Here is a 24,408-nt window from a genome sequence, read left to right as displayed (position 1 = left end):
ACCTCCCTGTACACTGAGTGGAGCTAACAGTCATGTCTACTAAAAGTTAGTCAACAGAACTCCAGCAGCTTTACAGAGGGTTCACTGATGATCACAGAACTGCCGCCACCCTGGTGCTCTGAATTTAGGGGGAAAGTGAACCAAAAAAACAAAACAAAACAAAATCACTTCTTCATTACAAACAAAGGTATGTAAATAACTTTGCCTGTAGACAATAGCCATGTCAAAAGGGGATGTCAAGAAGTCTTTTAGAATTGGTCAATTTTCAAAGATCTGGTATTTCTATTGAAACTTTAAATAATTTCCACATTTTTCAACCAGCTCAAATATGCACTACACACAAAGAAGGATCCCCTTAAATGTCTACCACAGACTCTATTTAAGAGAGAGTCTCAGGCCCACGAGTGATCCAGAGGAGGCTCCACTATTTCTCACTAGAGTACATCTGATCTAAAAGTTGCACCCAAGTAGCACTCAACACTTCTACAGTTGAGCGCAAGGGATAAAATCCTGGTCCCACTAAAGTCACTTGGAGCTTTAACGAAGCACCAATTTATTTTTCTTTTGCATCAATACTCAACTAGAAAACAAGTCTCCTAAGGATTTGGACTGCCAATACATATGGATAACTTTGTTGCATAGAAGGCATCCAAGAGGACCTATAATCTTTTAAAGAAAAACAATTCATGAAAAGATGCCCAATTTACCCTGAAACATATTTGAAAAAGCTACAGCTTCCAACACCATCTGGATATGCCTTAAGGCATAAACTGGACACTGAAAATTGGATAACTGATGATAAAAGTCTCAACAAGGCTTCTGAGCAATCCAGAAACGATTCCTAAATGGAGACCACTTGTTAAGACTCTGATATATTAAAAGTTGAAATTCCACTAAGGAAAAAGGATTTGTAACAGAGAATGTATCATGCAAGACCTGTCAAAAGTTTGAACAAAATCCTTATTTATAAGCCTTTTACAAGTTTCCATGCATTGTATATGAATTTGCATTTGGAAATTTCATGGACTTTGTCAGCAAATGTGTAAAAGGGGAATGTGTCCTCAGCCATGCCATGGCTAGCTAGTTTTCAGAGGTGCATAAGGTCTAAGAGATGACACAGCCTCAGCCACCTGCCGCCCCTCTCTCTCTGGTAACTTCTCCAGCTCTTTAATACCTGCTGTATAGCTCCTTCTTGAAAAATCCTTCCTCTGACCATGACACTACTGCCACTCAGTCTTTAGCTTGCTCCTTCTCAGCCAAATGTTTGTAAGAGCCACCTTATCACTCTAACCCCATTCACAGAATATTATTACGGACCAATCCCATTCTGTCGGAACGGCTGAAGTTTCTCTACTCTTCATTATCCTCCTTCCTAACTACTCCTGTCTCCACATTCTACTTGATGACCATGTGGCAATCTGCAGCTTAATATCTACTTCCTGAGATACCAGAAGGACTATACCGGTGAACCAAATCAATGTAAAGAAGCTATTGGAAAAACACCTGTAGTTTTAAGATCTGATTCATCCTGCCTCTTGCTGCAGGAGTTTGTGCACCAGGTGAAACTTAAGGGCATAGTGCACCTCAGCAAAAGGAATTCTGCTCAGGGGAAGACAGGAAGCTTACGTACGATTGCATTTTCTAGTGTCCACATACATGCCACACAGAAGCAGAGGTCACCAGGGACTGACATCAGGAAGAGTCAGTGCTGGAAAACTCAGCAGGATGCTGAATAATCTGGTATGAGAGCCAGCTGACAGACAAACAGCTACTCTGCAGAATGGTAACTGAGATCCCAAATTCTTGGATCCTTCTACTTAATCTCCCACTGGCAGCTCTGCAAGTCATTAAATGCCTGGTGCTGAAGAGCGAATAGCCAGGGTCTCTACAAGGTTGATCACAGTACTAAGCACCCTTCCCTGAATTCTTTACCCTCGAATGCTGAGTGGCTGAGCAAATGCTTTGTAGCTCCTCCTGTGCCAGTATGACTATCCTCATATTACCCAGACCCGCAAAAACCTGCCTACCAGGAAGCAAACAGCCCAGACATCCCTCAAGAGTCTTGTAGCTCCCATTGGCCAAGAACCGTGAATCATGGCCAACAGGAGTTGCAAGCAGCGGTACCAGTGGGAGTTCAAATAAATAAATTGTCCGGAAGCCTACCAGGGGTTAACCCTGGCAAACTGCATCCAGCCCTAAGGCCTACTGTTGCCCACCCCAGTCTACAATATACATGAAGTCAGATTAATTTATTACAATGATCCTACTGGCCTTGCACTCTATGAACCTATATTTTGAAACTGTAAATGCTCCATCTCTCAACTAAAGAGACTGTGTATAAAGTGTATGGAACATAAATTGAAACAAGTTTTGAAAAATAAGTAATGTTTAAGATATTCTTTTCCCCCCAAAACAACAAGCTGATTAGCCTACAGGTGCAATTTGTGTGTGTGTGTGTGTAAACTTTCAGTTCACAGCACAGTTGTGTGTCACCAAATGCTTTGCACCAAAGGGCAGAGTACTAAAAAACTCTTCTCAGCTACAGCTGTGCAAAATGGGCCACGATAAGAATTAACAAGTGGTTTTAACTCCTCCACCGTTAAGCCTAAAGCAGGTTGCAAGGCAGAGACAGGCTTCTAAAGAATGTGGAAGACAGAACAGTTGATACGGGAGACAAGTGTAGAACTATTCCTTTTCCTATAATAACCTATCCAAAACAAACTTACTCTGCCTCCAACAATGACAGCACAACCATTTGTTCCTACAACCTCAAGTCCCTACAGAAGCATTAGATTTACAAATCTTTTTTCACTTATGCTTTCTATCATGATGGGTTAACACTATGTTTGGCAGACATACAAGCTTTATGGACTTATAACAAACTTGCTCACTCCCATTAAATGTTAGGCTCCGAATGCAGACACAGTAAGTGCAGTTCTAACACGTACTGTGCTGGTTGCTAATAGCAGTTAAAAGTAGAGCTTGCCTAATCTAGGCCATTACTTTAACATGTTAGTCGTTAATGTGACAATAACATCTGTTTAAGCATACACAGAATTTTCTTAGTGTAGATATAGCTGCCCAGAACAAGTCATTAACATATAGTTCTAATTTGTGAGGTGATCTCACTGTATTACTCTGCCCAGAAGCACTGGATTATCTTGAACAGTCACTTGAGCTAGGTATTTTTTAATAAATATATAGGAGTCCGAAAAAGATCAGGAGTTCTGAGTATGACTGCAGCTTTCATTAAATACCACTGAGTGGTATTTACACTACTTATTCTTTTGCATTTTGTGGAACCACCAATTTATTGCACTCAACCTATCAAGATATTTGTGTTTTGTAGCATGAAATCCCTTCAGTACACAGTTTTAAAATTAATGTTTTAAAAAGCTACAGTTTATTGTAGAGATGTAAGGATTTAACTGTAACTACCATTCCAACAAGGAATCTCAGTTTACTACTTTATTGCTGGGGGATACTAAAAAATCTCCTCAACGTACATTCCCATATTTGTCATACTGAGTTTGCAAAGGCCATTAATCACTCATTCTGTACCATGGAAGTCTGACTTTTATTAAATATGCACACTTTGCCCACTCTATGTAGGGCAACATTAACTTACCATTTATTGCCCAGCATACAAAGATAAGCCTGCCTCCTTGCAGGCTTAGAGGATCATCACATCCTCAGCTGCTGAATTTACATCAATCACAAAGAAAACTTATTACAGAAATGAAATGACTGGATCTTTGTCCCCACCCTGACCCTCCCACCCTAGAAAGAACTAAGTTAAGTCTTCCCAAGAGCTTCTCTGTCTTCAGTACAAAAACCAAGCACCAATGTTTCATTAGCGTCACTAAGCATCTGTGTTTACAAAGCTGCAACACCAGCAAAGCTCACAATGAGTTGCAAACTTATCACAATTACAATTTTAATTATGACATCACTAAGAGGTTAACACTTACACACACTAGCATTTGCCTATGGTTTAAGTAAGAGAAACAAGGCAGGCTTCAGGGGCTTGTGGATATGAACTAATCACATTCCTAATGTATTACAAGCCACAAGACTCAGGAAGTTGTTTCTATAGGATGTTAAATCACACCCATAGGAGATGCCTTATTTCAAGTTTGCTGAGCACCTGGCCAAATCCTCCTCCCATACAGAGCTCCATGGCCGCAGCAGTCCAGTTTTGGTTGCTGAACTACACTACGAACACAGATGGTCCCATTTATGTAAGGTAATAAACATACCTACAAATAAATCATTAGGCAGTTCTCTAAATCCCTGCATTCATTTATATCATACTGAACACACACAGTCTAAGTGAATGATCGTCTAATGGACACCGTTGCTGCAGATGAACATTTTCACAGCCTGAAATGTGTCATTAATTGCCTATGCAATTCAAACAATAGTTTAAGATTCAGCAAAGGGCTGGGAGCCAGTTTTCAGAACTCCCTGTGTGGCCTTCAGCAAGTTACTAAACTCCTGCATCTCAACATAACCCCTGTCAAATAAAGAGGAATTAGTTACCTAACTCACAAGGCTTTTTTGGGAGTAATTAATGTTTGCAGAGAGATCGGTAAGTGGCCTACTCAAATTCTAAGAAATATATTAGACTTTCAAACAATAGACACAAAAGCTTATATTGATTTAGGCTGGCAGTGCTATTAGCCATGGCACAAATGTCTGCCTCGATTATAAAGAGGCACATAAATTTGTTTATGGATTTGTGCACAAGCCAATGTGCACTTTCATTGCAGAATGCACAATTCCCTTGAACTATAGAATGAAACAATCTGGAAACAAAACAGGATGCGAGTGAAGACTTCAAAAAACAGACAGACTTCCAGAATTTTCAAAAGCATTCTGCATATTTGTGTTAAGTAGCATGGCAGTTTACCTATCAAGGCAATTATTTTACTAGTTTCAGAAATGTTATTCTTGTTTCTTTCCTATTTATTTTATATATGTTATACCTGAATATTTCAACACAGGACCAAATTAATCCTTGGTGAACACTCGAGGAACTGATCTGACATATTGTGCTTTAAGACAATTAAAATAAAGTTTTATCTATCACAGAAAAAAAAATTCCCTCATGATCCATTTATATAAAGAGTTCTACACTCTGTATGTAATTGCTTTAAGTTAACCAGGAGGTTGGGGTTTTTGTGAAAAAGGGAATGTAAGTCTTCCGTGCATGCAGAATATACTTTTAAAAATATTATGTTTTCAAAGACAAACTACTGATGAGAAAATATACTGCATGTTAACATATCAAAAAGCAAAAAATAGCTGGTCCAGTATGGCACAGTCAGCAACTCTTTCGCACCAAGGAGTAAAAAAGAGACAAAATATCTATACCAATCACTTCGTATGAGAGAAATATGTAACTGAAGGGGGAACACATTATTCTAAGACAGAACCTCCAGCTTTGAAAATAAAAACCTGAACATTTTTTTGCCAATATGAGACCATTATCTTATGACACCACACTGCTTCAATTGCCTCAGTTTCATTCCTTGTATCAATACAAACAACATCAGATCTGGTAACAATAAGGTACTTTGGCATTCATATCAACTTTAAATCAAACGGTGGTGCACTTCTAACTACACCCTCTTCATTTGCTACAATCTACTATGTATGATCCTTTCGCACCAACATGAAAGTAAAGGTCACAACTCTAGACAAAACTGCCTCGATGACTGGACTGAGCATTAACAAAGGAGACACCAAGAAAATGAGGATCAACCAGTCCAATAGCACCACCATCACACTGGGAGAGGATGACCTAGAAGCTGCAGAGCAGTATACATACTTGGGGAGTATTATGGTCATAGATGGAGGAACAGATAACAATATCAATACCAGGATAGGGAAAGCCACAGCTGCATTCAAGACTCTCCATCCCATATGAAGTTCACAAATAATATCTGTGTAGACAAAACTGAAGATATTCAACACAAATGTGAAGAGGGTGCTCTTATATGGATGTGAAACCTGGTGTACTAAAATGTCTTCAAAAATCACAACCTACAGACATTCATTAGCAAGTGCCAGAGGTACATTCTTCACGTCAAATGGGAAGACTTTGTCACTAATGAGAAGCTTTGGAACAGAGCAGGACAAGAACCAGCTGACATTGAAATCAACAGAATAAAGTGGGAATGGCGGGGTCACACTCTCAGAAAACCATCATCCAGCACAGTCCATCAAGTTCTCACATGGAACTCACAAGGAAAATGCAGAAGAGGAACACCCCAGACAATGTAAAGAATGTCCACTGAGACTGAAGGACAACAACTGGGGTACTCCTGGAGCCAGCTACAAGTTTTGTCCCAAGACAGAGTGAAGTGGAGGAGACTTACAGATAACCTATGCTCCATGCAGAGTACAAGGGTGAAGTAGTAATAGTACTACTATCTATGGACACGCTTGTTTCTTCAATGTGCGTTGGAAATATTTTTTCAGGGATCAGAACTCAAAGGTTACACTTGACCATTACCTTCTGTTCATCTTCTAACCAAACTATGCTTCTGTAATTCTGTATTGTGCCAAACTATATCTTTGCCTTTTAAAAAAATTGGGTCCCTTATGCGAAATGGAAAGTCCCTTTTTATTCAACTGAGATTATTCTAAAAGAACATTATGGGGGACGGGGAGGAAACAAGGATAGAAATCAGACAGTGAAGTAATTTATAGAAGCTTACAGACACAACTGGAATACAGATTGTGGAAATGGAGATTTGCTGAACAAACATAAGTAAGCCCTTCATCTGTCCATTAATTAAGGGATACCTGATGGTTGAGTCAAACATAGCAGCAGACTGCACCATTTGAGTTTATGCTTAAACCAAATGACTTCCCACTGCAGACACGGTGGATATGTACACAGCACATGTAAACCCAGGATTAGTAGAACTCAGGTTAGCAGACCTGGGTTTTCTAGCATAGGACCTGAACATTGTATACTTATTTGTAACCTCAGGTTAGGAATTACTGAACTCTGGGTCCCCAGCCTGGGGCTCCAGCATCTATACTGCATTATGCAGCCCTGAATCCAACCACCCATATCCCAGATTTCCTAGTGCCCTCCCAAAATGAGGCTCTCCTAGCCCTTAGTTTTTGGCACAGCACGAGAAAATGTGATCATCTATAAAACCTGATTGTTCAGAGGACAATGAAATTCTTCTTCTTTCATATGGCTTGGGTACCTAACTATTACTGGAATTTTTTGTCCGATAACCAGCATGTTATCGTGAGCTGGTGAATGTCCTTCAGGCCCCAAGTTTAGTGATAACAACTGCTGTTATACACTGCACAGGTACTATTGTTTAAACCACCACATTTTAAATAATTATGGCCACTTTCTCAAAGGTGCCAAATTCCTACAGTACTATGGAATTCAGACATTCGCCCCTTCCAAAAAGTAGACCACCAGCAGTTTTCTCCTTTGATTTTACAAAGACTACGACAACTTTTGCTATCAAAAGAATAAGTGACCAAGCAAAAGAATAACTAGGCAAATAACTTAGCAAATCATGTTATACATCTTTCAAATTAATTATTCTCACTGCCAGTAAATAAATAACAGCATCATCTTTCAAACTACGGTGGGCACACACTGAACTATTTATGGAGGTTCAGGCAGTTGCTAGAAAATGTCTTGTATTTTCCATCAAAATCATATCAGAACAATAATAAACAATATTTCCATTTAACTATGCCAGCTATTTATATGCCCATTTCATTAAAGAGGGACAAATATTTTGCAATAATGTTGCAATTCCAAAATTAAAACTATGCATCTCAACCTCAAAACTAAAGCAATAGGCCGATTTCAGTAAAATTAGTTCCAATTTATGGAAATGTAGAAGAAATTTAGCATTGCGCTGTGACAATTATATACTTACTAATCTGAACTGAGGAGAAAAGTCATGGGAACTTTGCTTGAAACAGAACTACATGATTTTGCTTCCCCCACTTCCCAGAACACTATCTAAAGCTCTCTGCAGTCAGTCCACATATTTTATGTGCTTGTAGAAAGAGGGCCCACTCCTGGGAACACTTGCTCCCATTAGTTTTCCTATTTATGAGATCCGTACACTACAAAATCATCTCCAAAAATTCAGTTCTAAATTGTAATGAATCTGGGGGAAAAAAAAAAAAGTCTTGCCAACTGCAGAAACTCAGAGTTCAAATGCAGGTCAGAAAAGTGACACTAAAATGAAAGATCTAAAACAATGTTAAAAAACCCATGACTAAAATGTTGACTGTAGTCCAAATCTGAAAAAAGAACCATGCACTTGAAAAATGACACCTACCATTTAGGTCCTTCATCCTCTAGGATGAAATAAGTAAGAGTATATTATTGAGATATGATCATCTTTTGTCAACAGCTCTATGTTCCAGCTTACTACATAGTAAATGACACAAATAAGGGGTATTTAAAAACTACATTTGTATCATCTATAACAGTTCTCCTGCTACTGTGGGCACTTTATATTTACAGTATATCCATAAACACAGCTAACTGGAAATATAAAATACCTACCACTGTTACAAAAGGATAGCTTTCAAGCACCCTACAGCCAAGTACAGTGTGTTCCCAGCATAGGGACCAAACTGTTCCACATCAATAATAAAAGATGGGGACTTACAAGATACAACACAATGTTCTTTCAGTAATCTGAACAAGAAGAATCAAACGGGGTCACACAGCGCACTGCTTAATTACAGATAGAGATACACAACACCTATAAACACAATGGACCAACTTCTTCTCTGGTGTAAATCAACTGATTTCAAGAAAACTGACTTTCCCTTATCCTAATCCTTTGATCTTTTCACAGGCTAAAAATCATCTTTGACTGAATCACACCAGGGATGAATCTGGCCAAAATACTATATATCATGAAAACTTACACAACAGAAAAAAAACACTTCTGGCCCAGAGCCATCACTGTCTGCCAGAAGCAAAAGGTTTCCAGCCACTGTACCAGTGCTGCCTCAACTAAACTCCATGACACTCACTAACTAGATCTTTTCCAGGCATGTGCAAAGAACTGAAATCGTGCAATGAGGCAGGAGTCTTTTTCTAACCCCAAACTTGGAGCTCTCCCTTTTCAGGCACCCAAGCGAGGTGTGCGGCGGGGTAGGCACTTTTTTTTTTAGCCACAGATTTAAAAGTAATTAGGAGCAGCGCTAAATATAGGCCCAACCTAATTGCATTTCCGCGGCTCCCTTAAATGCCCCGCTCCACAGAGCGGCTTGACGGCAAACGCGCCGCCACGAATTAGCTGCGCCGAGCTTTTGCCGCCGCCCCAAAACCGTGACTCCCCCCTCCACGGCTTCTAGGGCAGCGCAGAGCCGCCGGGTGCGCCCCAAGGCCAGGCCCCGCGGCGGGCAGCAGCCCCCGGCCGGCTGTTTAAAGCCGGGGCAGCGGGGAGGACGTGCATGGGGGAGGGGGCACAGGCTGCTCTGCAAACGCGGCGCGGCGCCCGGGGCCACCCGCGCCCTGTCCCGCCAGGCGGGGACCGCGCGGCAGCAGCCGGGGCAGGGATGGAGACGCGGCCGGGCGGGCTCCTTACCGGCTCTGCAGCTGCGCAAGCCGCCGCCGTCCCCCAGCTCGGGCAGGATCCTGCCCCACATGGTGCCGGCAGCGGCGCGAACTTCCCCGCCTGGCGCCGCCGGGCCCGGCCAGCTGCGGGCGGGAGGGCGCGGCGGAGCGAGGGCGCTGCGGGCGGGGGTCACTGGGAGGATCTGGCCGCGCGGCCTCCCCGCTCCGGCCCGGGGGCAGGCGCGGCCATGGCGCGGGCAGGGGCCGGGCTCTCGCCGCCTCCTCGCAGGGCGCAGCAGCGGGGACGAAACTTGCTCTGTGCCGCGGTCGCCGCTGCCTCCTCCGCGGCCGGCAGCGGGGCGGGGCCAGGGGCGGGAACCATGCGGATGCTGCAGCTTCTCGGGAGAGGAGCCGCTTGCATAACCCGGCCCGGGGGAGGGGGCGCAGGCGGAGCAGCCCAGGGACTGCGGGCGGGGCTCTGTGGTACTGACCCACCCACAGGTCTGCACATCTACACCCCCCCGTAGGACAGCCTCCTCTGTAACCCCCTCAGCCGTCCCCGCTTTCCTCTGCGCCCCTTCCCAGGGTTCCCGCCTGGATCTCATACCTGCAACTCAGGAGCCTTAAAATCCCACCTGCATCTCCTAAAGTCTTTTTTCAATATCATTGTATCGGGCAGTGCAAAGAGGACTGTAAAACTCGAGGGGTGCATACTCCCACTCCTTCCTCTCACCCCCAAACATCTCCACCACCTCCTGACCACCAAAGATCCTATCTGATTATATTCATGACCTAGTTATATAGGATCAAGGGCCAGAAGCCTCTGTCAACAGAAATGACCGCTGGAAGGGATGGCCAGGCAAAACTTCTGTCAACAGATTGTGTCTGCACACAAAAGCAGATCAAAAGAGCAATCTCCTTTGCTCACGGAGCAGCCAGACTGCCCGGCCCTCTCTCAGGAGAAAAACTGACCAGAAGCTGTGCAAACAGGGCTGCCCAATGAACTGGAAACTTTGTCTGTCGACAAAAGGGCCCTAGGAGTATCTACATTGCTATTTTGTCAATAGAGTACTATAGCGAAAGGTGTTAGACCTGAACAGGGAGAGGTACAACACTACCAGTGCATGTGTCAGGTTTTGGTGACAAGCTGTTGAGAAAGTGCATTTGCCATATAGACACTCCAGGTATTTGTTTCTAGCAAAATCCCAGTTTTGCCATGAAAAGCCACTCATGCAGAGCTGGCCTGGGAGAAATAAAAGGGCAGCCCTAGGTGTGAAATCTGAATACAGAGACCTGAAAACTGTTTGATTCCCTTCTGTATCTTCGTAAACAAGTAGCCAAAAAGAACTTTGCCAGATGCATGGAGACAGCAGTAAATACTTAGGGAGACACTGGAAAAGAACAATGACTCATACACAGTGTGGGGGTGTAAACATACATCAGACATTCCCCAAACTGCTTCTTGTATTTTTCACTCCTTGAGCTCCCCTCCCACCTTCCATCAATAGCTAATGCAGATGTTAGCAAGATGACAGAGCACTGGATCTCAGTTGGCCCTTCTTTAAATGTGCTTCTGGAAAAAAATGAACCTGACCTCCATCAGAAATATGCCTCCAATTAATAAGGATGCAAAGACAGTGGTTGAGAAAAAATATTTCGTTAACACCCAGTATAACTGCTTTATTGTAACAATAATCAGAACAGTAGACCACCACAATGCAGCTAGTGTAAGTGTAGGGCTCAGACACTTTACTCTACCCTGTTGTGAGCACAGTATAAATGCATAGTAACCTAGATGGAGGGTCAGATGGAACACTAACTGTTTGTGTTCATTGGAAACATTCAAGCAAGCATCCAATACTGTGCCTACATAACTTCCTGCTGCTCCAGTGCACTATTTAAAAAATGGTAGCTGAATAACACAAAATATTTTATTCCCTTAATTTAACCCATTATGGGAAATCTCCTGATTATAGATTAGACATAAGCAAAAAATACACTTAATCTTCCTGTCCATGTGTTTGTAATGCAAGTATCATAAAATGGTTTCTAATCATTAATAGAAACTTTAAAGCTTCTGGACAAGTGTACATTGGCTATAAAGCAACAAACAGAATCATAAAAATGTAGGCTTGAAAAGGACTTCATTATGTCACCTAGTCAAGTCCTTTGCACCCAGGCAGTTATAAGTATTATCTAGAGACCATCCTGACAGATCTTTGTCTAAACTGTTAGTTAAAACCTACCTAAGGAGATTCCACAATCTTCTTAGACAGTTTTGTTCCAGTGCTCAGTCACCCTTATAATTAAAGTGTTTTTCTTCATGTATAACCTAAATCTTTCATATTGCAATTCTTTACCTGTTGTCCTGTCTTCAGTGATTACGGAGAACAACTTAACACTCTCCTCGTTAGAATACCCTTTACGTACTTGAAGACTGTTGTCATGAATCAGTCTTCTCCAAAACAAACCAATTTTTTTCAATCTTTCTTCATAGGTCATATTTTGTAGCCCTTTAGGCATGCATGGCATAAGTGGCTGCATAGGACAACCAAAAATTTTGGGCACTCAATTTTTGGCTTCTCCTACACAGCTGCCAATGATCATATGATTACGGACAGCCCCGATCACAGACTGCTGGTTTTCTCCAGCCCAGACCCTCTCCTCAGCTACTCTGCCAGCCGCATGAAGCAGGTTTGCCTTATTCCTTCCCTCTGCCCACATGGTCTATCAGCCAGCTGGCTACTGAGTTGAGGGTCCACTCTTGCAGCCACAAAGTGGGTAGAGAGGAGTCCTCCACCTCTGCAGCTCCAGGCTGATCCAAGAAAAGCCCAGAACCCTGGCAGCAGCTGTGCTGGAGGGAAGGGGCGCAGAGGGAAGCCAAGCCCCAGCAGAAGCCACATATGGGGGGGGGCATGCAGGAACCACATGGGTCGGGGGAGGGTGAGAAGGAAAGCCAACCCCCGCCCCCAGCACAAAATGCATGTTTGCCAAGATAATTTTGAATTTTCATCTTGTGCTCCAAAGCACTGTAATCCCTTCCAGCACCATATCATACGAAAACTTTACAAGTGTATTTTCTGTGCCATTATCCAAATCATTTAAAATCCAAGTACTAACTAAGAGATGTCTAGCTTAAAAAAAGCATTCTTCAATACACTCAACTCACCTCCTCTCACCAAAATTCTGAGTGATACAATATTGGTAAGCTTTGCAACATGCCTTGAAGGACAAATTTGGATTTGGGTAGATCAAGCCTCTACGATAAGAATGCCTCTCCCTCTAGCCTCACTCCTGTGTTCAAGTCAGTGGACAGTTATGAGAGCTTTACAGGTAATCTCAAATGGGATAGCGCACAAGAAGAAAGATGCTTTCTAACACATGCAAGACCCAAATTTACGCACAGGCACTGATTCAAGTGCTCTTAAAGAACTTTTCTACATGCTTCCTTTGAGAAAAAATTCATACTCTTTATCGGTGTGTTCTGCACTTCCTTGGTTCAGCACTTGTACTCATTCAGAAGATGGCAAAGTGGATTTTAAACTGGCTGGTTTTTAACATTGACTAAAGAGTGTGGAAGAAAAAAATCTCCCATAGGAGAAGAAAGATACCAACCTGATGTGAAGCTCGAGGGCTTCTGACCCAACAATACAGTACAGAGGCCCAAAGCCAAATACTGTTTTTTTATTTGGTGGAAGTATGAAGACCCACATCTTGTAGAACTCGAAGGTCATTGACTCCAGTCCCCGACCCTCTTGGCGGGACCAAGGACCTTCCCTTCCCGCCCCCTTTTTATTTTAATCTATTTGCTCCCCTAGATGGCCTCCTTAAGGACTGAGCTTACAGCCCTGGACTTAGCAGCCCAATACTCAAATCACTGAACTATCACTCCCCCAAAGACTGGGAAAACATGTGACGACAGTTTTTTCACATCACAACATGTGTACAAGGATGCTTTCTTATAATGTTATGTACTTCCTCTTAATGTTAGCCTCTCAGAGGCCTGAGTGGATCATAGAAAATGGAAGTTAATACAGTTAATAAGCTGGAAGAAGAAATGGTAAAGGTAGTACAAGATATACCATGGGACTGGCTTCATTCACTTCAGAGGGAGTTGTTTTGAGTATTAGGCTCCAAGTGTTTTTCCCATGTTTCGAGCTGTTAGAGTTGGTGCATCTGTACTTTCTTTTCTTGGAGTGTAAGAGGTGAAAATAGTATCAATGCACCTATTTGGAATTAAGCATTAACCTGATAGCACCTTAATCATAAGAATCCTTTTGACAAGATTCTAACTTATCTTATAGTCAGTGGATTTAATTACCAGTTCTACTTTCACTACTTATAGTAGTGAGAATTTAAAAACTGAGCCAAATTAAAGTCAGTACATAAATTTGGCTGAGTAATCTTTGATTCACTCCCCAACAAAGTCTGTTTTTCCTTTCTGCTACATACGCACAGTCCTTGTTACTTCATGCCATAATAGGTCTCAATAGAAAACCTGTTTCTTTAAGTTTTCAAAAATTTCTTCATAAAAAAAATGTGCTTCTAAATTGATTTAACTGCCTACAAAGGGGAGGCTGAGTTAGTTAATACTAGCTCTAACAGCATTAACTCCCACAGGGATTTCAGCTTGCAAATGTTCAGGGACCTCAGGACAGCATGCCATTATGTTCGGCTACCTTCCAACTCCCCTGATTCTTAACATGCCTGTCCCCATCATCCCACGTAACCACAGCTGAAGGGCACACAAGCTAGGAGAATATGATGTGTAGGCTCTGGTATGTTTATTTTCGTTTGTGCCTCTGCACATCTCAGAGGACCTGTCCACGTGAGAATAAGAGTTGTCTTTTTAAAACTTGTTAATACATTTTAAAACTTACTGTGGACAGGTAAAGTTGTACTGAACAGCTAATGCGTGTTACAGTGGGGACAAAACTGGTCAACAAAATGGCAAATTAAATTCAATATGGATAAATTCAAAGAAAGGTACATTGGAAACAAGGCATCCTTTGCTTAGACTATGGATCGCGCCCTTTGTAACTCCATTTAAGATCATCATTTGCAGCGTTGACTGTGACTGTGGAGGCCCACACGAGAGTGACAGTCCTTGCTACATCTACTCATATGTAGTGGGTGTCTGGCAGGTCCTTGCTGTCCTTTCTACAGGTTTGCTTCTCCTCTGCCAGCTGTCTGATCTTCATCTCGCCCTTCTGAAGGCCCTTGTGTAGTTCCTGCTTCCAGCTGCTGCGGTTGTCTGCCAGCTCTTCCCAACCATCTGGATTGATGTCTACCTCCTTGAGGTCCCTCTTACAGATGTCTTTGTAGCGCAACTGGGGGCGTCCGGGAAGTCTTTTGCCAGAGGCTAGCTCGCCGTACAGGACATCCTTTGGGATCCTTCCATCATTCATCCTGTGGACGTGGCCAAGCCAGCGGAGTCGACGCTGCCTGAGGAGGGTATGCATGGCTGGAATTCCAGCTTTCTTGAGGATGGCATTGTTGCGCACTCTGTCCTTCCATGATATCCCAAGAATGCGCCTGAGGCAGCGCAAGTGGAAGACATTCAGCCTCTTTTCCTGGTGGGCGTACAAGGTCCAAGACTCGCTGCCGTAGAGGAGGGTGCTGAGGATGCAGGCTCTGTAGACTTGCATTTTGGTGTGAGTGTACACCTTGTTGTTGTTCCACACTCTCTTGCTAAGTCTGAACAGAGTTGTGTCTGCTTTTCCAGTCCTCCTGTTTAGCTCAGACTCCAGCAACAGGGTGTCGGTGATGGTGGACCCGAGGTAAGTAAACTCATGGACGACCTCTAGCGTGTAATTGTCAATGCTGATTGATGGAGGTTCAGCAACGTCCTGACCAAGTACGTTTGTCTTCTCTAGGCTGATGGTCAGCCCGAAGTCCTTGCATGCTTTGGAGAACTGATCCAGCAGTTTTTGAAGCTGGACTTCTGTGTGTGTCACTACAGCAGCGTCGTCTGTGAACAGCATGTCTCTAATGAGCACTTCCTGCACCTTAGACTTAGCCTTCAGCCTTGCAAGATTAAACAGTTTCCCGTCAGATCCTGTGTGCAAAAAGATGCCCTCTGTTGAGGACCCAAAGGCAGGCTTCAGGAGGAGTGCGAAGATCCTGAACAATGTCGGAGCAAGGACACATCCTTGTTTGATGCCACTCCTGATGCTGAAGGCATCCGATGATGTGCCATCGTATTGGATGGTTCCTCTCGTGTCTTCGTGGAAAGACTGGATCATCCTGAGTAGCTGTGGTGGACAGCCTATCTTGTGGAGCAATTTAAACAGTCCATCCCTACTGACTGAGTTGAAAGCCTTGGTCAGGTCAATGAAAGCAACATTAAGTGGCCTCCTCTGCTCTCTGCATTTCTCCTGCAGCTGCCTCAGGGAGAAGATCATGTCAATGGTAGATCTCTCAGTGCGGAATCCGCACTGGGATTCAGAACACACCCTCTCAGTGAGCTTCTGGAGTCTGCTGAGGATGACACGAGCGAACAATTTACCAGTGATACGTAGAAGGGAGAGTCCACGGTAACTTTTGCAGTCACTTCTGTCTCCTTTGTTCTTATAGAAGGTTACAATGTTGGCATCCCACATATCCTGTGGAACCTCACCCTCTCTCCAGCACAGGCACAGCACCCCATGTAGGGGTTCCAGGAGTGTGTCCAAGGTACACTTGATTACCTCTGGTGGTATACCATCCTGGCCTGGGGCCTTTCCTACTGCAGTGATGTCAATAGCTTTCTTCAATTCGACCACAGTTGGTTCCTGGTCCAGCTTGTCTATGACTGACAGGAGCGTGATCGCGTTGAGGGCTGTATCAACCACAGTGTTCTCACATGAGTACAGTTCAGAGTAGTGCTCGACCCATCACTCCGTTTGGCTTTGTCACTGATGACTTCACCAGATTTGGATTTCAGAGGTGCTGTCTTGTTCTGGATGGGTCCCTTTGCCTTCTTTATGCCCTCATACCTTCCCCTGAGATTACCAGAGTCAGCACAAGTCTGGATACTGCTGCATAGCTTAAGCCAGTAGTTGTTGGCATAGCGCCTGGCTGTGTGCTGTACTATTTTTCTGCTACTCTGAGTGCTTGCAGGGTACTCCGACTCGGTGAGCGTTTATACTCCAGAAGTGCAGCATGCTTCTTTTTGATGACTGAAATCATCTCATTGGAGTTAGCTTCGAACCAGTCGCTTGTGTTTCCAGCTCTTCTTCCAAACACTGACAAGGCCGTATTGTAGATTGTGTGCCTCAGATGCTGCCATCTGGATGTCACATCAGCACCCCCAGGGCTGCTGCGCAGATTCTCCTCAAGTGTCTCTCTGAACATTTCAGCTTTTTCTGAGTTTCCCGTCTTTCTGGCATCAATGCGGGGCATTCCAGTTAGTTCAGAATGGTGCAGCTTCTTGGATCTCAGCTTGAGTTTGGAGCAGACTAGCGAATGATCTGTATCGCAGCCGGCACTATGGTAGCTGCGTGTCAGGAGGACGTTTTTGACATTGTTGCATATGGTGATGACCAAGTCTAATTGGTGCCAGTATTTTGAGTGTGGGTGTCTCCATGACACTCTGTGCTGTGGCTTGGTTCGGAAAAATGTGTTTGTGATGCACAGATTGCGGTACGTGCAGAGTTCAAGGAGATGCTGTCCGTTGTCATTCATTTTTCCCACACTGAAGTGACCTAGGCAAGAGAGCCATAAATCATGATCGGCTCCAACTCTTGCACTGAAGTCACCCAAAAGGTACAATTGTTCATGAGCAGGTATTTGCACTATGGCAGCACTGAGCTTGTCACAGAACTTGTCCTTTGCTTCTGGTGTGGCGTTCAGGGTTGGCGCGTAAGCGCTGATCAGGTGGATGGGACCAGCGCAGGTTTGAAGTTCGACCTGAAGGAGTCTTTCTGATCTGCCTGTGACTAGTTCCACCATTTGCAGAAGGGTGTTTCTAATGGCAAAGACGACACCATGCTCCCTGGGTTCCTCTTGGGTTTTGCCCTGCCAGAAAAAGGTGTAGTCCTTTTCCTTTAGGGATCCCGAAGCTGTGAGTCACGTCTCCTGCAAAGTGGCAATGTCAACTTGGAGCCTCTTCAGTTCCTTGTTGATGACAACGATCTTTCAGGTGTCACTGATGTCCTGAAGATCTTCAGTCAAACTGGTCAACATGGTCCGTACATTCCAACAAACAAGCTTGAAACTTTGATGATTTCCTTTTCTTAATAATTTTCTTGTTGGTTTGTCTGGTGCTCATTTCAGTCACTTGTCAGGTTTGGGAACCTAAAGCCTCATGCACCCAGTGAGGCATGTGAACCGTGGCGCGACAGTACCCTACTGGCTGGGGGCTGCCCAGCTTAAGGCAGGCGGTGACTGTCCAATGAGATGCGATGATCTCTCCCACCATCGGAAGCAACCCCTGGCGCTCATTCTCTACGCCAATCGAGCATGAGCTTATAACCGGTATCTGTTGCCTCCCGTGTTGGTTCAACGCTTTTAAGCGATGCTGCAGTACCTCTCCAGGCGCGAGCCTGGGCAATTTTTATGGAGATCCTGGGCTGCCCAGACACCAGGCCACCCCCCTCGGCTTTACTGATATAGTCCAAAGGAAAGGATAACCTCTACGTTTGGTACCAGCTCAGCTGCAGGAGTTGCCAGGACAGTGCCAGACGTTGACACAGAACCACCTCAGGACTCCCCTCCAGATTTTCTGTCAGGGTTTACTCCCTTAGCCTTACTCCTTCCCAGGATAACCCACAAGGCAGTGGGATGTCTTCCTCCACCTTCACTGGAGCTGTCGATTTGCAGCACTACACCTCCTGGTCCACCATTGAGACTGTGCGTTAGAAGGGAGAAGGAACAAGTCCCTCCATAAGGTCGGTATGTGAGACAGACCAGAACCCCCTCACTGTGTTTCGCCTGTGAGCTGACGCAGTTGCCCCGGGGATGGTGTTGCTGTAATGCACAACCACTGCTAGGAGCCAACAGTGAGAGTTTAGTGGTGGGTGAGGACCAGTGCTTCCATCCACCTGAAAAGGCGCAGCTGCCAGAGAGTAAAAGGTACTACCTCTACCCCAGACACCCCATATCCACCCACATTGGAAACAACAGTCCCAACAATACAAGTAAAATTATAGGGTCCTCATTAGCAGTTACCTCTGAAGAAAGAGATCTTAGAGTCACTGTGGATAGTTCCCTAAAAATATCCATGCAGTGTGCAGCAGCAGTCAAGAAAACAAAGCCTGTGGCCACACTTGGCCAAGCAAATGGCCATTTTGAAGATCACTAATGAGGCACTAAATTGAATATTCAGCGCCTCATTAGCATTAGGACACTTCCAGATGTGGCGCTTCAAAAGCGCTGCTTTGGAACGCACGTGGCTACATGGGGGTCCTTTTCAAAAGGACTCTGCACATTTCAAAATCCCCTTATTTCGCTCAGCTGAGGGGAAAAAGGGGATTTCAAAATGTGCAGGGTCCTTTCGAAAAAGACCCCCATGTAGCCACGTCAAGCCGCGCACATTCAAAAGCAGCACTTTGAAGCGCCACGGCCAGAAGGGTCCTAATGCTAAGGACGTGCTGAATATTCAATTTAGCGCCTCATTAGTAATCTTCAAAATGGCCATTAGCATGGCCATTTTGAAGGTTTGGCCAAGTGTGGCCACAGCCACACGGAATGTTGAGAATCATTAAGACAGGGATAGATAACATGACATAAAATATCACCTCCAGATAAATCTATGGTATGCCCAATATCACCTCCATATAAATCTATGGTATGCCCATATCTTGAATGCTGAGTACAGAAGTGGCCTCCCCATCTCAAAAAAGATATACTGGAAGCATAAAAAGGTTCAGAAAAGGGAAACAAGGATGATAGGCCTGTGGAATGACTACGATCTCAGGAGAGATTAAGAAAACTGGGACTTTTCAGCTTGGGAAAGAGATGACCAAGGAGGAATATAATAAAGAGATCTTGATTGGTGTGGAGATAACAAATAGGGAAGTATTTACCCCTTCTCATAACACAAGGATTGGGTGGGTCACCAAATGAAATTAATAGATAGAAGGTTTAAAACAAACAAAAGGAAGTATTTTTTCATACAATGTGCATTAAATCTATGGAACAGCTTGTTAGAGAATGTAGGGAAGACCAAGACTACAACAGGGTTCAAAATATAAAGATAAGTTCGTGGAGGATATCTCCAGTAATCAATATTAGCCAGGATGGGCGGGGATGGTGGCCTAACCCTCTGTTTGCTAGAAGCTGTGAATGAATGACAATTGATCAATTGATGATTATCAGTTCTGTTCATCCCCTTTGGGGCACCTCACATTGGCCACTGTTGGAAGACAGCATACTGGGATGATAGGTGTTTGGTCTGACCTAGTATGGTCATTCTTATATTTTATATAAGCTCCTTGGCTACAAAACAACCAGCTGGTAAGTTAAAATACAACTTGTCCATTTATAATAAAATGAGTTAGCTAACACATATTAAAAAGACTCATTTTCTTCTAGTGTACACAGACCCATAGAAGGAAGTATGTGACCAAAGGTAGAAGAGAGAAAAAAAGGTAGAGTAGGAACAAAAATGTTAAAAAATGATACTATTTTCCAGAAGTTGGAAATGGCCCAACAGGGGTCAATTCCAGGTGCTTCAGAGAAAAATTAACAGAACAGGTAATCATCAAGAGATCCATCCCTTGATGCTCATTCCCAACTTTGGGCAAACACTGTCAGTTTAATTTTTTTTCATTCTACCTTTGTTTCCAGTTACCCTTATTGTGAAAATATAAGTCTAAATTAAATGTTAAAAAGGTTTCATGTTGGTTTGTCAGTCTCTAAAAGCCTAAAATCAGACCTGGATTTGGACTGATCCCAATGTATCGGAGAATTCAGATCTATGGGTATGGGACAATCTATTGATTTTAAATTCTTTGTCTTAACATGTTTTGTTCCTCTAAGGAATATAATATACAGCAGTATATTATAGCATTGTGCAGTATATTCACCAACTGATGCAGTGTATAAAAACAATGTGGGTAATGAGCTTCAGCTTGAATGAAAGAAAAGATGATGTAACCTTATTACTAACTTATATAGGGTAGAAACAAGTCCAGTTCCAGTATAACTGTGGAATGTGCTGCTACAGACAATGAATGGGCTTGACTTTTTAATGGTCTAAAACTGAAAACCTCCTTCCTATCCCTGCTCTAGGATTCTGTGACAAAAATTCCTCCTTCCTGGCAGAAAACAAGAAAAAGAAATGATAGCAGAAAACAACAGTGACGGGTTGGTGCTAAACAGATGTTGCTCCACTAACATCACAAACTGATTTGTAAGTGGATTCATACACATATTTGGTTTATTTTTTTCTCAGTAGAAACAGAATGTTATAAATTGTCTTACAAGTTGGAATCTAGCAAGTAAAAGCAGCATTTTCTGTTTAATAAAACCCATTCTATGTGGTGCATTAAATATTTGCTTCCACATCTAATAGAATTATCCTTTTAACAAGTCAATGCTAAATACCTAGCTATTGTTCTACTAAAATACTGATTATTTCTAGTATTACATTACGCAGAGAAACTCCTTTACAGTCTGTCAAAAGCTACAGCACTAACTCTGAAAAAAGTCTATACTGGGAGTGATTGGCATTAAAATGACAAGCTTTTTTTCTGTTTCTCAGTTACTTCTTTTCTATGTGAATAGCACAAAAGATTTTCCCCCAAGAGAACTACCTTCTCAAGTGGACTGTTTGAGTAGTGTAACAAAATTTTAAGTGTCACCTTTACACCATTGTAAAAACTTAAAAGCAAATTACTTCTGGATTTGGAGAAGAGTGATTCATATACAAAGTGATATATTTAACCCTGTACAGGTGGGATTATAATTAATAACAAATTAGCTCTGCCAAAAAACACATCCCATCTGAAATATGCAGAGATTGGTCTGTGAAAGACTGAATCACTCCAATGAGGGCCCAGGGTCTGTGCTGTACTGCAGCAACAGCAGCTCCATGAACTCATACTTGCATAACACGCACTGTGGGGAAAAAGTTGTTTACGTAACATTTCTGACTTTTTCTGTAAGGAAATTAAATGGGGTAGTGTACGTATTGTTGCCCCTCTTTGAACGCAAGCACACTGCCACTGTTGGAAGACAGGATACTGGGCTAGAAGAATCTTTGACTGTATGGCCAACATAATGTTCTTATGACCTCATTCTCCTTTGCACTTCCCCTTATGCAGTCATTTACCCCAGTACAAATTGGGCATACAAATTAAGAAATTCCAAGTTGCCAAATCTCAGGCTTTGTCGGTTTTGACACAATATTTCCATTTTTCTTAAACTCCTAAGTCCCAGAATTAGATTATTAGATAGGTTTCACAGTGGTGTAATATTAATCTGTTTAATGAACAACAAGAACTCCAGGGGCACCTTAATGATTAAAACAATTATTAGGGCATAAACTTTTGTGAGCTGTTGTTCACTTTGTCAGAAGCATGAAATGAAAGAATCACATGTCAAGGATAGATACATACATACAGTGATGGGAGTCTTACAACAGTGTTAATTAGGCTAATTAAATGACAGTTGATGTGACCCACTTCCAACAGTGGAATACCTAAAATGGTGGTGAACACCTAAAGAGAAAAATTATTTATTGTAATGAAACAAAACAGTAGTCATGTAGCACTTTAAAGACTAACAAAATTATTTATTAGGAGATGAGCTTTCCTGGGATAGACCCACCTCTTCAGATCTAGTCATTTCCAATCTGTATTCAGACCCATTGTGATGGTGTGAAATTTGCATATAAATTCCAGCATAGTAGTTTCACTTTGCTGTCTGTTTTGAAGTATTTTTTAAGCTCGAAAATAGCAACTTTCAAGTCTGCTGCTGTGTGTCTAGGGAGATTAAAATGCTCTCTTGAAGTGGAAGTGGTTCTCTTGTATAGACTTGTCCAGGCTGAGATTGATGGTAGAGTGGAAATTGTTGAGATCCCAGTGTAATTCTTCAAGGGCCTCCTTCCCGTGGGTCCAGATGATGAAGATGTCAGCAATATATAGCAGAGGCACAGGAGGGGCACATGGGGACGAGAGCTGGGAAAGTCTTGTTCTAGGTCAACCATAAAAAAGTTGCCACACTATGTGGCTCTGCAAGTATCTATAGCAGTGCCACTCACCTGAAGGTATAAACTGTTTACAGCTAACCCCTAACATACAACCACATTTGCTCCAATCTCTCAGAGACAAACACCTAGAGGATTCCTACAATGGCAGAGACTGCACTGCCCACCTGCCTGAGCACCAGCGATGCAGTATGTGTGTGCTGTTACCGCACAAGCTCAAGTCACTGGCAGCATTCAAAGCCTGACCCCCAGCTGGCTAGTCTCTTACCAGTGTGCGGAGCACTGATTAACAGTACTGTAGCACTCCCATCTCTGTATGTACTTACAGATCTCTGTCATCTGATTCTTTCAGTTCATGCGGTTGCCGAGGTGAGCTGTAATTCACAAAAGTGTATGCCCTAATAAATTTGTTAGTCATTAAGATGCCACCAGACTCCTTGTTGTTCTTATTAGGTAGGAATCTCAGATTTCAGGTTGTCTGGGATTTTTTTTAGCAACTTTCTAGTTCTCATGGTTGCAAAGAAAGCCTTGAAAATATCAACCTTAAATGCACTGCCAAAAACCAAAAATAATCTAAAGTTTATTACTTTTAAGTCACAAGATTTTAGATCCAGTCTAATAAAGGAATTCTAATGTCATCAATTCAACTCTGCAACCATTAAATGGAAAAAATATTTAAGTAACAGGCTCATGAGTTTTATTACAGAAAGCTGTGTCACTGCAAGACAAAGGAAAAATATGCTTGCTTTAGAGCGAGACGGCTGGATCAGGAAAGTAATTTGCACAGCTGCTTAGGAACTTCTCATCAAATGTTTTCAACAGCAACAAAATTTTTTTGCAGTATTTTGATTTTCTAGTGGGCAAATCAAAACAACATATTTCATTTCAAGTCAGATTGAGTGAATCTAAACATTTGGGTCTGTCACTCTGTAAAGGATGGAGGCAGGACACTTACCTTACAGCAGCCCTGCACCTATTTGTGCAGGTTTTGTTCTAACTGAGCTACTTACTCCCTGGGATAACTCTGTGTCAGTTCCCTCACAGAATTCAGAAAAGCAGTTTCCAGTATGATTACTTGTTGCATTTTACCATGTCTCGACAAAACAATCAAATCCTATCAAACTATTCCCTCAAAAATCCATGCAGACTGTAGTCCCTTCCCCAAATCTTTCACTCATACCAGTAGCTTCAGCAACCCAAAATTTCCTGACTCTTGCTTTCATAATAAAGAGCGACACACAGTCTCCCTGCTAGCTTTGGTTTCTGGAACTATTCCTTTCTGCAGTAACTCTACTAGCCAGTCCACTGAGCGCATAGCCCGTTGGCTCTCCCAACTCTATTTCCTATTGTAGGGGTGCTATAACAATTGTTATAATGATGGTTCTGAGAGCCATTGAACCAAACTATAAACCCTGTAGATAATGGAAACCACTTCAAGTCGGGGGTGCTGCAGCACCCCTAGCTCCAGAACCTATGTCCTGCTGCCCTTTTTGATAGGGATAAGTTGATTAAGTTCTAGTTCTTTTTTCGAGTGCAGCAGGTGGGGCTAATCAGACAGACAGATACCAGGTCTCTGATCCCAGAGGTCTGTTATTCCTAAAACCTTCACACACCACACTGAACCTTTTGTTTTGGGTGGATATTAATCTGGGCTCACTTGTGCTGCTGCTATACCTCAGGGAAGTTGTCACGCACATGTACT

At 42.9% G+C, this 24,408-nt stretch overlaps 1 protein-coding gene across 4 annotated transcripts in view; it reads right to left on the bottom strand.

Annotated features, from left to right (window-relative positions):
* CEP85L (centrosomal protein 85L) overlaps positions 1-24,408 on the bottom strand; it is a 235,356-nt gene that overhangs the window by 178,969 nt on the left and 31,979 nt on the right. For 2 of the 4 annotated variants that reach the window (XR_012645059.1, XM_074990676.1), the window contains exon 1: positions 9,606-9,964. The exons of 1 other annotated variant lie outside the window; for it this stretch is intronic. Coding sequence is in view for 2 of the 3 variants with exons in the window: in XM_074990676.1 (XP_074846777.1) it covers positions 9,606-9,666 (61 nt within the window). In the remaining variant the exon portion in view is untranslated. Of the gene's footprint in view, positions 1-9,605; positions 9,965-24,408 lie in introns of those variants that run through there. One more of the 4 variants, XM_074990677.1, reaches the window with a different exon arrangement.

The sequence above is a fragment of the Carettochelys insculpta genome, chromosome 3 (assembly GCF_033958435.1).
Source record: "Carettochelys insculpta isolate YL-2023 chromosome 3, ASM3395843v1, whole genome shotgun sequence".
Classification (NCBI taxonomy): domain Eukaryota; kingdom Metazoa; phylum Chordata; order Testudines; family Carettochelyidae; genus Carettochelys; species Carettochelys insculpta.
This window is presented reverse-complemented; position numbering and strand designations above follow the sequence as displayed.